The following is a 15000-nucleotide window of genomic DNA, read 5'->3' as shown; positions in this document are numbered from 1 at the left end:
AATTTGTGTACCCCCAGGAAGTATCGCATTGCTCTGTTATGCACGGTCTCACTTTTGGGGTATTGTTTAAATCCCCACACTCCTGCTACATAATCCAACACTGGACATACACAAGCCTGGTATAGTTTGGAGTAGGTAGAGAAACCAATATCCCTCAGGTTCTTGGTTTTAGCTATGACCCCCCCTAGTGCTCTATTTGCTGATTCCGTCAATACAGTTGTTCCTTTTTGTGAAATGCATAATGCTCATCTAAATAAAAGCCCAAGTATTTATAGCATTGTGTATAATTCAACTTTGAGGCTCCAAAATGGAATTGAAAGTCACTAGTGTGCATGGCTGGAGTTTTAAAATGCATGATTTCAGTTTTGTTTTCATTTATCAAAAGTCTCCATTTTTTACACCAGTAAACCTCCCCCCCCCCCCCCTCTCTCTCTCTCTCTCTCTCTCTCTCTCTCTCTCTCTCTCTCTCTCTCTCTCTCTCTCTCTCTCTCTCTCTCTCTCTCGGCTTCCATGTCTTTATTTATAATTCCACTAAGTGCAGCAATTCATCACATAATTGGTCCAATTAATTAATTAATTCCGCAGCCAAAGTGGTGTTGGGGAGAGAGAGAGAGAGAGAGAGAGAGAGAGAGTGTTTAGTTGTGTTAAGTGTATTAATATTACTGTTCATATAAATGTACAAATATATGAAACAGGAGTGAAAACAAACAAAGATAACCAGCACAATAAAAAAGAATACATTGATTATTAAGTGTGTGAGCGTGCGTGGGTTTGTGTTTGTGTGAGAGCTTGATTTTTAACCAGCTTTTTGGGGTGAAATCGACTAGAGGTCAGCTCCCAGTACAACAGTATCAGACTGTGGTTGTAGTGGTCAGTACAACAGTATCAGACTGTGGTTGTAGTGGTCAGTACAACAGTATCAGACTGTGGTTGTACTGGTCAGTACAACAGTATCAGACTGTGGTCGTACCGGTCAGTACAACAGTATCAGACTGTGGTCGTACCGGTCAGTACAACAGTATCAGACTGTGGTCGTAGCGGTCAGTACAACAGTATCAGACTGTGGTCGTAGTGGTCAGTACAACAGTATCAGACTGTGGTCGTACCGGTCAGTACAACAGTATCAGACTGTGGTCGTACCGGTCAGTACAACAGTATCAGACTGTGGCCGTACCGGTCAGTACAACAGTATCAGACTGTGGTTGTAGTGGTCAGTACAACAGTATCAGACTGTGGTCGTACCGGTCAGTACAACAGTATCAGACTGTGGTTGTAGTGGTCAGTACAACAGTATCAGACTGTGGTCGTACCGGTCAGTACAACAGTATCAGACTGTGGTTGTACCGGTCAGTACAACAGTATCAGACTGTGGTTGTAGTGGTCAGTACAACAGTATCAGACTGTGGTCGTACCGGTCAGTACAACAGTATCAGACTGTGGTTGTACTGGTCAGTACAACAGTATCAGACTGTGGTTGTACCGGTCAGTACAACAGTATCAGACTGAGGTCGTACCGGTCAGTACAACAGTATTAGACTGAGGTTGTACCGGTCAGTACAACAGTATCAGACTGAGGTTGTACCGGTCAGTACAACAGTATCAGACTGTATAGTTGTACTGGTCAGTACTGGTCAGCTATATGGATATATATATATATATATATATATATATATATATATATATATATATATATATATATATATATATATATAATATATATATTTTATGCTAGATATGGAGTCTGGAACTACACCTCCCTAAAGGAAGCTTCCATTTCCGTTCACGAACATATATTCTAAAATATCTTTAGCTTACTTCCTTTTCTGCTAAGCAACAAGCTACAGGCTATAGGCCTAGGCATTTATATTTTACTCATGATCAGAGCTTCCGTTGCTCCAGACTGTACGACGGAAGCATTTATATTTTACTCATGATCAGAGCTTCAGTTGCTCCAGACTGTATGACGGAAGCATTTATATTTTACTCATGATCAGAGCTTCCGTTGCTCCAGACTGTACGACGGAAGCATTTATATTTTACTCATGATCAGAGCTTCCGTTGCTCCAGACTGTATGACGGAAGCATTTATATTTTACTCATGATCAGAGCTTCCGTTGCTCCAGACTGTACGACGGAAGTATTTATATTTCATTTTACTCATGATCAGAGCTTCCGTTGCTCCAGACTGTACGGCGGAAGCATTTATATTTCACTCATGATCAGAGCTTCCGTTGCTCCAGACTGTATGACGGAAGCATTTATATTTTACTCATGATCAGAGCTTCCGTTGCTCCAGACTGTATGACGGAAGCATTTATATTTTACTCATGATCAGAGCTTCCGTTGCTCCAGACTGTACGACGGAAGCATTTATATTTTACTCATGATCAGAGCTTCCGTTGTTCCAGACTGTACGACGGAAGCATTTATATTTTACTCATGATCAGAGCTTCCGTTGCTAGTCCAGACTGTATGACGGAAGCATTTGGAAATTGCGATAGGCAACAGTCTGACAGTGCGAGACCAGGTGGGCCCTGGCTGGTCTATGGAGACCAGGTGGGCCCTGGCTGGTCTATGGAGACCAGGTGGGCCCTGGCTGGTCCAGGGGAGACCAGGTGGGCCCTGGCTGGTCTATGGAGACCAGGTGGGCCCTGGCTGGTCTATGGAGACCAGGTGGGCCCTGGCTGGTCCAGGGAAGGATGAGAACAGCCGATCAAACGTGGAGCGTGCCCAGTTTGTCCGCGCTGCGACTGTTTGCACTACTTCCTGTTTGTGCGTCATGTGACTCCTACAGGAGCTGATTAGGGACATTAAGGACTTGAAGTCATTAAGTGCTCAGCAGTTAGCATCTCGTGATGGTTAGCAGTTAGCATCTTGTGAAGCCAAGACCTGATTACACTACAAACACACATAGTACTCAGTATCTATGTATGTGTTCTCTCCTCTCGTCTCCTCTCCTTCTCACACCTGCTCTCTCTCCACTCCCTCCTTCTGTCTGTCTGTCTGTCTGTCTGTCTGTCTGTCTGTTACAGACATCATCTCCGATTCATGTTTTTTCTCCAAATTATCATAATCACAAGGACAAAAGCTTATCTATGCACGCACACACGCATACAGTCTGCAGTACTTAATTCCCAAGAAGAAGTCTCTAATAGAATGTAGAAGAATATAGATGGTTTGCCTGCATGTTAGCTCTCCTATAATAGTACCAACATCAACACAGCATTGTGGACATATAATCCTATCCAATGACAAGTGACATGATATTCAACGTGTTGTGTCTGAGAGTCTAAATGTCATCAAATGGTGGCCTGTGGCTCACATGGCCCAATAGATAACGGACCTTCATATGAAAAGGAGTGAGAAACACTGTGACATTTGAAATTAATTTGATCAGGTCCTTTGATCAGGTCCCCCCTTACATTAGATTAGAGAATGAATGGATGAATGGATGAATGAATGAATGGATGAATGAATGAATGAATGAATGGATGAATGAATGAATGAATGAATGAATGAATGAATCAATGAATCAATGAATGAATGAATCACTGGTCCCCTCATGCATTTCTAAGGAACAATGGCGTCTGCACTCTGGTCTTCCGGTCCGCCACGTAATATGTTCCTAGTGGAAACAGAGACCTTTGTGATTGTCTGAGTGTGCACACTTGTGTCTTTATTGTGACTTAAATGTTTAATAACTACAACTACAATAATGTTGCTTTATTGATAACAGCTAAGTAGACAAGAAGACACGTACAATAATATCTCTTTTATGACAGGAGAGGAGAGACAGGGGATGGAGAGGGACAGGGGAGGAGGCAAATTCCTCTCCTCTCCTCTCCTCTCCTCTCCTCTCCTCTCCTCTCCTCTCCTCTCCTCTCCTCTCCTCTCCTCTCCACCTCAAACAGAGTTTTGTAATTACAAACACAGGGGAGTCGATCTCTCCCTGTCTCTCTCGTGTGTGTGTGTGTGTGTGTGTGTGTGTGTGTGTGTGTGTGTGTGTGTGTGCGCGCACACGCATGTCACTGTTTCTCACGTACTTCCAACCGTCTGTTACTCTCTCCTCTCTCTATTTTCAACCTGAACACACACACACACACACACACACACACACACACACACACACACACACACACACACACACACACACACACACACACACACACACACACACACACACACACACACACACACACACACTTTCATTCTTTGGAACGATGCCTGTAGTAATATTGAATATTTTACATTACTGTGTGTGTGTGTGTGTGTGTGTACGTGCGCGCGTGTGTGCGTGCGTACATCTAGAGATGACATCATGACCATCTGTTGAAGGACACAGTCTAAGTCAAAGCTCAGCATGGCATGCACGGACACACACACACACACACAAACTCACACACACACACACACACACACACACACACACACACACACACACACACACACACACACACACACACACGGTGTGAAACGGCGTGGAGACCAGAGGGTCATGTGATCAGCCCTCAGGACAGGGTCAAGGCTTCAGTAAGGTCAAAGGTCATATGTCAGTCAGTAAGGTCAGTAGGTCAGTCATTGAGCTGCCACTCAAAGTGACAGCTGCCACTCAAAGTGACAGCTGCCACTCAAAGTGACTGCTGGCCATGTACTCAAAGCTGGCCGTTCCTTATCAATGGCATTTAACCCCTTTTGGCGTTAGCATTATGCTATGCTTTAGCTATTTAAAAATAGCAGACCTATACAAGCAGAACACATCCATCAAAGCTGTGTTCAGACACAAGGCATGTGTCAGACACAAGGCAGGTGTCAGACACAAGGCATGTGTCAGACACAAGGCAGGTGTCAGACACAAGGCAGGTGTCAGACACAAGGCAGGTGTCAGACACAAAGGCAGGTGTCAGACACAAGGCATGTGTCAGACACAAGGCATGTGTCAGACACAAGGCAGGTGTCAGACACAAGGCAGGTGTCAGACACAAGGCAGGTGTCAGACACAAGGCATGTGTCAGACACAAGGCAGGTGTCAGACACAAGGCAGGTGTCAGACACAAGGCATGTGTCCAGACACAAGGCATGTGTCAGACACAAGGCAGGTGTCAGACACAAGGCAGGTGTCAGACACAAGGCAGGTGTCAGACACAAGGCAGGTGTCAGACACAAGGCATGTGTCAGACACAAGGCAGGCGTCAGACACAAGGCAGGTGTCAGACACAAGGCAGGTGTCAGACACAAGGCAGGTGTCTTGAACGCAGCCCAGTGAGGTCATATGTCGACCCCGCCCGCTCACCTCCGCCCCCACCCCCTCCTGGTGCTGCGGCCATCTTGGATCCGATATAAACAATGGGAGAAGCGCGGGGAATCGTAACACTTTATTCTTTCTAGAGAAACCTTAATTTTTTCCACGCTACTCTTCCACAGTTTTGACGGTGCATACGCCCTTGAGCCATATATCACATTGACCGGCTTCATGGGAATGGTGTGCTCGGTATTTTGCTAAGAGAAATGTTGCATTTTTTTGCAGCTCACGCCTTTTATTGGTTTTTTTGAAGGGACAGACAGTAGGCTGACAGAAAACGGGAGAGAGATGGGGGGGGGGGGGGGGGGGGGGGGGGGAAGACATGCAGTAAAGGCCGTGTCGGGCTCGGGAGTCGAACCCGCGGCCACACTGAGACCGGATTATACCAGTCGGGTGCCCAGACGGTTACCACGCCACCGCCTGGGCCGGGAAATCGTATGTTAATGTTAATGTTAATGTTAATGTTAATCGCATGTTAATTCATACTCCTATTTTACCGCTGTTTCGGCGCTGTGGTGCCGAAATTATTCCGGCTCGTCACCGCACCGAAGAGGCGACTTTAGGACTCACAGGATTCATAACGATATCCATCCCTGGGAGCGCCGCTCAAAACATGAGCGTTTTTGGGGCATTTTTTTCTTCTTCATTTTTTTTAATGGAAAGCAGGATCAGAATTCATCCATCCATCCATCCATCCCGTCTTCAACCGCTTATCCGTAGTCGGGTCGCGGGGGCAACAGCTCCACCAGAGTGCTCCAGACTTTCCTCTCCAGAGCAACATTAGTGACTTCCTCCTGGGGGATCCCGAGACGTTCCAAGGCCAGTGAGTCGATGTGTTTCTCCTCCAACTGCGCCTTGGTCTGCCCCGGGGTCTCCTCCCAGTGGGACGTGCCTCGAGGACCTCCCTAGGGAGACGCCCGAGAGGCATCCTAACCAGATGCCACCTAAGCTGGCTCCTTTCTAGGCGAAGAAGGAGCGGGCGGCTCTACTCTGAGTCTCTCTCGTGTGACTGAACTTCATGATCAGAATTCAGTGGATTCTTATGGAACCTGAAGACAGAATACCTGCGCGAATCAGTGTCGTTCCACATTCTTGACGTCAGTTAGTGATGTGAGTGACATCAGACCACAGCTGTGTCAGCCTATATAAGATGTCGCTCACATCCAGAGAGTTGGACAGGAACAGAGTTTGGGATAAGCAGATCAAGACGGAGACAAACAGCCAGAGACAGAGAAGAGACCGACAAAGAAAGCCAATACGAGCAGATCGACATAGAGATGCTGAACTGGTCGGTGCCTCTGAAAAGAGGTCCACAGACATCCACCACTTCTTTGGTTGTTCTGCTGGACCAGTGGAGGACCAGGTCTATTCCTTTGGAGGGTTCTTCTATGAAGAGAAGACCTACAGCAACAAGGATCAGATTGATGTCCACGTCTTCAGCACAGTGACTTTGTGCTGGATGACGTTGCCCCCGGTGGTGACTGGAAGAGGAGAATGTTCTCTTGAGGTTCCCTCCATGCGCTACAGACACACAGCTGTACTGATAGAAGATATCATCTACATCTGGGGAGGGATGGTGAACTGTAAGACAAAGGGTGACAACTGGGTTACCATCACGGGGGACGATGACAACATTCTTTATGCCTTTGATGTGGACACCCACAGATGGTTCCAGTCCAACGTATCTGGAACTGTTCCAGAGGCGAGGCGGGGCCACTCAGCCTGTGTCTTGAGGAAGGTCATGTTTATTCATGGGGGATTCAACCAGCTGACTGGAGACACTAATGACATCTACAAGTTGGACACCGGCACAATGTTCTGGTCTTCAATTAACACCAGAGTAAATCCACCAACTGCTTCATCATGTCACTCGGCCTGGTCGGCCACCATGTTTGGAACAAAGATGTTTGTATTTGGGGGATATGGGCACCAGGACAACAACATCAGAGTGTTTGACACAGAGACCAACTGTTGGCTGAGCACACCTTCTGCACAGCTTGTTCCAGAACAACGTCACGGTCATGCAGCTTTTGCCTACAATGGAGAACTGTATATATTTAGTGGCTACAACTTTGGTCTGAGACGGCAGTTCAATGATCTGTGGAAATTAAATTCCACAACCTTCTCCTGGACGAAGGTTGAGCCCAAGGGGAAAGGACCGGATTGGCTGGGTAACATGTGCTGTTGCATTGTGGGAGATTGCATCATCCTCTTTGGAACACAACTCATCTTACATATTTTACATTTAAGTCCTAGCCTGAAGACGTTATGTAAGCTAGCTGTTATCCAGAACGGTCTGGAGCATTCTGGACTCCCACACAACATCAGGTGGGAACTGGCAGCCATGACAACAACAACAACAACAACAGGACACGACAACAGACACAGTACAGTGTTAAAAAAACCTAAATCTAAATTATTCAAAAAATTTCAAACACTTTCAAGTTTTTTCAAAAATGTTCAAAAGTAGCACAGGCTTGTTTGTCTGCTATTTTTGAGAACCACCGTCTACGTTTTCAGGAAAACTGTTGCTACTCAAGTCCAACATGACTGGGGGCGGGGCCTGTTGCAATAGCTAATTGTAACATCAATTAGCTACTGAGGTCATTTCGAGGAAGCAATCTGATTGGTTGAAACAGCCTTCTAGCCGTGCTTAAAGCGAGCATGATGGAACGCCTAATCAAAACGTTATAAAAAAGTATCAGCTGTGCTGTTCTCCCAGAGCACAGCCAAACTGGGTTAAATATCAGCTGTGCTGTTCTCCCAGAGCAGAGCCAAACTGGGTTGCTAGGCTAGCAATTTCCAGAAACATTTTGGTCGTAGTGGCTACATCTACATGACTATCTTTCATGTCACGTGAAAGCAGGGAATCATAGCTTCAAATTGACACTATTGGTGTGGTTCAGTTTCACCCACCGGTTTTGGAAATATGGCTTATAGAGAAATGTCTTGCCGAAAACAGCAAGTTTGAGAAAAAGGCTTGAAAGGGAGAATATATAAAAGATGTTATGTAACATGAAGTCTCACCCAGATTTGAGTGTAGAGTTTTTGGAATAAGTTAAGATCAAACTGGAAACAAGAAACAACCTGTCTTCATTTCACCTCGGCTTTACCCTTCTGGGGTCACCACAGCGAATCATCTGCCTCCATCTCACCCTGTCCTCTGCCTCCTCAGCGAATCATCTGCCTCCATCTCACCCTGTCCTCTGCCTCCTCAGCGAATCATCTGCCTTATTATAATGACTAATGTCCTCCTCCTCTCTCCTCTCCTCTCCTCTCCTCTCCTCTCCTCTCCTCTCCTCTCCTCTCCTCTCCTCTCCTCTCCTCTCCTCTCCTCTCCTCTCCTCTCCTCTCCTCTCCTCTCCTCTCCTCTCCTCTCCTCTCTCAGAGATCAGCAGGGTAAGGAAGGACATGTACAACGACACCCTGAGCGGAGCAGAGAAGAGGAGCTCGGAGCTCCCCGAGGCCGTGGGCCCCACGGTGCAGCTGCAGGAGAAGCTCTACGTCCCTGTGAAGGAGTACCCCGATGTAAGCTACCCGTGTGTGTGTGTGTGTGTGTGTGTGTGTGTGTAGTATGCAGAACACATATACACACATTTGACATAACACAAAGATAATGACATGAAGACAAGAGCAATATCCACGGCCTAGATTACCCATGGCTAGCCTACGACAACTCAAAGTCGACTGGTGGACAAAAGGACCTCTTTAGTCTGACCTTATTGTATATGCTGCTGGGACAGCATTATCTCCTTCCTGAAGGTAGCAACCTGTATTCTCCATACAACACATGCTTATAGTATTAGAGGTGATATTCCTCGCTAGCCTTACAGGATGCTGTTATCATAACGTGGATGTGTAAAGTTTCTGAAGTGGTTGTCCAACAATCTTTGAACAAAATGTTCAGTTGTTGCAGCAGTTGTGACTTTATAGGGAGTTTACGGTACTTCTACGTAGGGAGTTTACGTGAGGGTTTACGTTACTTCTACGTAGGGAGTTTACGTGAGGGTTTACGTTACTTCTACGCAGGGAGTTTACGTGAGGGTTTACGTTACTTCTACATAGGGAGTTTACGTTACTTCTACGTAGGAAGTTTACGTTACTTCTACGTAGGGAGTTTACGTGAGAGTTTACGTTACTTCTACATAGGGAGTTTACGTTACTTCTACGTGGGGAGTTTACGTGAGGGTTTACGTTACTTCTACGTAGGAAGTTTACGTTACTTCTACGTAGGGAGTTTACGTGAGGGTTTACGTTACTTCTATGTAGGGAGTTTACGTTACTTCTACGTAGGAAGTTTACGTTACTTCTACGTAGGGAGTTTACGTGAGGGTTTACGTTACTTCTACATAGGGAGTTTACGGTACTTCTACGTAGGGAGTTTACGTGAGAGTTTACGTTACTTCTACATAGGGAGTTTACGTTACTTCTACGTGGGGAGTTTACGTGAGGGTTTACGTTACTTCTACGTAGGGAGTTTACGTTACTTCTACGTAGGAAGTTTACGTTACTTCTACGTAGGGAGTTTACGTTACTTCTACATAGGGAGTTTACGTTACTTCTACGCAGGGAGTTTACGTGAGAGTTTACGTTACTTCTACGTAGGGAGTTTACGTTACTTCTACATAGGGAGTTTACGTTACTTCTACGCAGGGAGTTTACGTGAGAGTTTACGTTACTTCTACGCAGGGAGTTTACGTTACTTCTACGCAGGGAGTTTACGTGAGAGTTTACGTTACTTCTACGCAGGGAGTTTACGTTACTTCTACGTAGGAAGTTTACGTGAGAGTTTACGTTACTTCTACGTAGGAAGTTTACGTTACTTCTACGTAGGAAGTTTACGTTACTTCTACGTAGGAAGTTTACGTTACTTCTACGTAGGGAGTTTACGTGAGAGTTTACGGTACTTCTACGCAGGGAGTTTACGGTACTTCTACGCAGGGAGTTTACGGTACTTCTACGTAGGGAGTTTACGTGAGAGTTTACGGTACTTCTACGCAGGGAGTTTACGGTACTTCTACGCAGGGAGTTTACGGTACTTCTACGTAGGGAGTTTACGGTACTTCTACGTAGGGAGTTTACGTTACTTCTACGTAGGGAGTTTACGTGAGGGTTTACGTTACTTCTACGTAGGAAGTTTACGTGAGGGTTTACGTTACTTCTACGTAGGGAGTTTACGTGAGAGTTTACGTTACTTCTACGTAGGGAGTTTACGTGAGAGTTTACGTTACTTCTACGCAGGGAGTTTACGTTACTTCTATGCAGGGAGTTTACGTGAGAGTTTACGTTACTTCTATGCAGGGAGTTTACGTTACTTCTACGTAGGGAGTTTACGTGAGGGTTTACGTTACTTCTACGTAGGACGTTTACGTGAGGGTTTACGTTACTTCTACGTAAGGAGTTTACGTGAGGGTTTACGTTACTGCTACATAGGGAGTTTACGTTACTTCTACGCAGGGAGTTTACGTGAGATTTTACGGTACTTCTACGCAGGGAGTTTACGTTACTTCTACGTAGGGAGTTTACGTGAGAGTTTACGTTACTTCTACGTAGGGAGTTTACGTTACTTCTACGTGGGGAGTTTACGTGAGAGTTTACGTTACTTCTACGTAGGGAGTTTACGTGAGAGTTTACGTTACTTCTACGTAGGGAGTTTACGTGAGGGTTTACGTTACTTCTACGTAGGAAGTTTACGTGAGAGTTTACGTTACTTCTACGTAGGAAGTTTACGTGAGAGTTTACGTTACTTCTACGTAGGAAGTTTACGTTACTTCTACGCAGGGAGTTTACGTGAGATTTTACGGTACTTCTACGCAGGGAGTTTACGTTACTTCTACGTAGGGAGTTTACGTGATAGTTTACGTTACTTCTACGTAGGGAGTTTACGTTACTTCTACGTGGGGAGTTTACGTGAGAGTTTACGTTACTTCTACGTAGGGAGTTTACGTGAGAGTTTACGTTACTTCTACGTAGGAAGTTTACGTGAGAGTTTACGTTACTTCTACGTAGGAAGTTTACGTGAGAGTTTACGTTACTTCTACGCAGGGAGTTTACGTGAGAGTTTACGTTACTTCTACGCAGGGAGTTTACGTTACTTCTACGTAGGAAGTTTACGTGAGATTTTACGGTACTTCTACGCAGGGAGTTTACGTTACTTCTACGTAGGGAGTTTACGTGAGGGTTTACGTTACTGCTACATAGGGAGTTTACGTTACTTCTACGCAGGGAGTTTACGTGAGAGTTTACGTTACTTCTACGCAGGGAGTTTACGTTACTTCTACGTAGGAAGTTTACGTGAGATTTTACGGTACTTCTACACAGGGAGTTTACGTGAGAGTTTACGGTACTTCTACGTAGGGAGTTTACGTGAGGGTTTACGTTACTTCTACGTAGGGAGTTTACGTGAGGGTTTACGTTACTTCTACGTAGGGAGTTTACGGTACTTCTACGTAGGGAGTTTACGGTACTTCTACGTAGGGAGTTTACGGTACTTCTACGTAGGGAGTTTACGTTACTTCTACGTAGGGAGTTTACGTGAGGGTTTACGTTACTTCTACGTAGGGAGTTTACGTGAGGGTTTACGTTACTTCTACGTAGGAAGTTTACGTGAGAGTTTACGTTACTTCTACGTAGGAAGTTTACGTGAGATTTTACGGTACTTCTACGTAGGGAGTTTACGTTACTTCTACGTAGGGAGTTTACGTGAGGGTTTACGTTACTTCTACGTAGGGAGTTTACGTGAGGGTTTACGTTACTTCTACGTAGGGAGTTTACGTTACTTTTACGTAGGGAGTTTACGTGAGGGTTTACGTTACTTCTACGTAGGGAGTTTACGTGAGGGTTTACGTTACTTCTACGTAGGGAGTTTACGTGAGAGTTTACGTTACTTCTACGCAGGGAGTTTACGTTACTTCTACGTAGGAAGTTTACGTGAGAGTTTACGTTACTTCTACGCAGGGAGTTTACGTGAGGGTTTACGTTACTTCTACATAGGGAGTTTACGGTACTTCTACGTAGGAAGTTTACGTGAGAGTTTACGTTACTTCTACGCAGGAAGTTTACGTGAGGGTTTACGTTACTTCTACGCAGGAAGTTTACGTGAGGGTTTACGTTACTTCTACGTAGGAAGTTTACGTGAGAGTTTACGTTACTTCTACGCAGGAAGTTTACGTGAGGGTTTACGTTACTTCTACGCAGGAAGTTTACGTGAGGGTTTACGTTACTTCTACGCAGGAAGTTTACGTGAGGGTTTACGTTACTTCTACGTAGGAAGTTTACGTGAGAGTTTACGTTACTTCTACGCAGGAAGTTTACGTGAGGGTTTACGTTACTTCTACGCAGGAAGTTTACGTGAGGGTTTACGTTACTTCTACGTAGGGAGTTTACGTGAGAGTTTACGTTACTTCTACGTAGGAAGTTTACGTGAGAGTTTTACGTTACTTCTATGCAGGGAGTTTACGTGAGGGTTTACGTTACTTCTACGTGGGGAGTTTACGTTACTTCTACGCAGGGAGTTTACGTGAGAGTTTACATTACTTCTACGTGGGGAGTTTACGTGAGGGTTTACGTTACTTCTACGCAGGGAGTTTACGTGAGGGTTTACGTTATTTCTACGTAGGGAGTTTACGTGCGGTCCTTTCGAAGGCTGCCTTGCGTTATCGCGTGTTTTCCGATGTCCCAGTCAGCGCTCTCTCTCCTACTCACTACCTTAACCCATTTTGGGTGGGAACCCCATTTGGTGTTTTAAACATTATGTTATAATTTCGCTGTTAAAAATAGCAGATCTACAAGCTCTATAGCTACGAGCTCGTAGGTCTGCTATTTTTGAAAAATCGTGAAAATGTGGCTCATCTTTGAATATATATTATTTCAGAGCCAACATTTTTAACTCAAATATTTGCTTCTGATGGGGGTGGGCGGCCGATTACATATGATTTTGGGAATCCTTTGACATGAAATATTTAGAACCACTGATATTTTCAGGAAACTGTCATGATTTAGAAGACTTTTTTCGACGTCAGGCCTAAATGGGTTATCCGGCCGGGGCTGTCCTGCAGTGTTGTTTTCGTCGACTAAAACTAAGACGAAAAATGTTCGTCGACTACCTTTTTCCACTGAAGAAAACTAAATGGAAACTAAAGGAAAACTAAGCTACGATGACTAAAACTAAGACTAAATATACTGACGATTTCGTCAACAAATAAAAACTAGACTAAAATGTTAGGAAGGTACTAGTGGACAAGAGATCCAGTATATGTCATTTTACACTGCACACGCTGCGACGCGTTGTGAGCTTGTAGATCTGCTATTTTCAGCAAGTGTAAAATAAGTCATTATGACGGCAACAAGGCCCACAAAAATACATTCTAGTCGACTAAATCACCTGTAGATTTATTCGACTAAAATCTTATGACATTTAGTCGACTATAAAACTAGACTAACACTAATACATTCCAGGTGACTAAAATGTGACTAAAACTAAGTGAAAACTATTCAGGAGACTACGACTAAAACTAAAATAGAAATGTGCTGCCAAAAACGAGACTGCTGTCCTGTCAATCGGTGCCTGACTAATAACCCATTTCTCTGCACAACTTCAAAGTGCAAAGTACTGTATAATTTATGCTCGTAAATTTGGCTGGTTAGTGGGATGATTGTAGCCAGACTCGAATCACACTGTCGTCGTGTGTGTCTATTTGAGTCTGGAGATGCTGTGGATGGATCTTGTTCCCCGGGGGGGGCGGGTTCAAACATTTTCTCTTTGACGCAATTGGTCAGAGCTATACTGTCAGTCAAAGGTCTCAAGCGTTGAACGTCACTGTATACCAATAAAGCCCGCCCCATATTGCATACCGTGTCCCCATTGGCCCACACCAGTTCTCTGGTGTAGGAAATGGGCGTACAATAATTGAGCCTCTCCAGACCGTAATCCGCCGGCAGGCAATTTTTGTTTTTGCCAACGGCTGATTCGGTCCGGCTTATTAGCCAGGCTAGGATTATTGTACAATGTTATTGTATCAATCAGATAATGCTGAACATGATCAAGCTGTACAGTAAGCGCTGTCGGTTTTAATATTCCCATATTCCATATTTGGGCATAATATAATATCTCTCTACGTCGTCCTCACTTTATAAACCATCAGAAAATCTGGCGCTTCCCACCACATCATCAGCTTACACACATGCACACACACACACACACACACACACACACACACGCGCGCGCGTGGGTGAGTTGGAGGGTCATGTTTTGTTAATGACCATTGCTCTCCTAATGAAGGTTAATTCATGTGTGAACACACACACACACACACACACAGGTTCCAGTGCCTGGTGGTCTCAGCGGTAGCTACTTGACCGTGTGAATTAATGATGTGATTACCGTGTGTGTGTTTGTGTGTGCGTGTGCATGCGTGCACGTGCGTGCGTTTGTGTCATTGCACACATGAGCCCCTTTAGCAAGGCAGGGTTTGAACTCTGCATGAGACGGACCAGAGTCAAATGAAACCTCATACAATTACTAGAATGAAGAAGAAAAAAACATGACAGACGGTTATTCCAGCAGTAGTTACTGTATCCTTACTGTATCCTTACTGTATCCTTACTGTATCCTTACTGTATCCTTGCATTCCTAGTCTCACGTAACCATGCAGACAACTATTCCACAATCTCGGAATGCTATATTGAGTCTGGAACTACAC

The 15000-nt window shown here is 44.8% G+C and overlaps 1 protein-coding gene across 1 annotated transcript in view; it reads left to right on the top strand.

Moving 5' to 3' along the window:
• The window catches only part of qkib (QKI, KH domain containing, RNA binding b), a gene marked incomplete at its 3' end in the record, with an annotated part of 39137 nt that overhangs the window by 9693 nt on the left and 14444 nt on the right, over positions 1-15000 (top strand). The window contains exon 2 of the mRNA XM_080782083.1: positions 8688-8827. Within this exon, the coding sequence (XP_080638209.1) occupies positions 8688-8827 (140 nt within the window). The remainder of the gene's footprint in view (positions 1-8687; positions 8828-15000) is intronic.

This window comes from Protomyctophum bolini, assembly GCF_963924005.1.
Source record: "Protomyctophum bolini genome assembly, chromosome: 14".
Classification (NCBI taxonomy): Eukaryota; Metazoa; Chordata; class Actinopteri; order Myctophiformes; family Myctophidae; genus Protomyctophum; species Protomyctophum bolini.
Note: the sequence above shows the minus strand (reverse complement) of the source record. Positions and strands in the feature narration are given on the sequence as shown.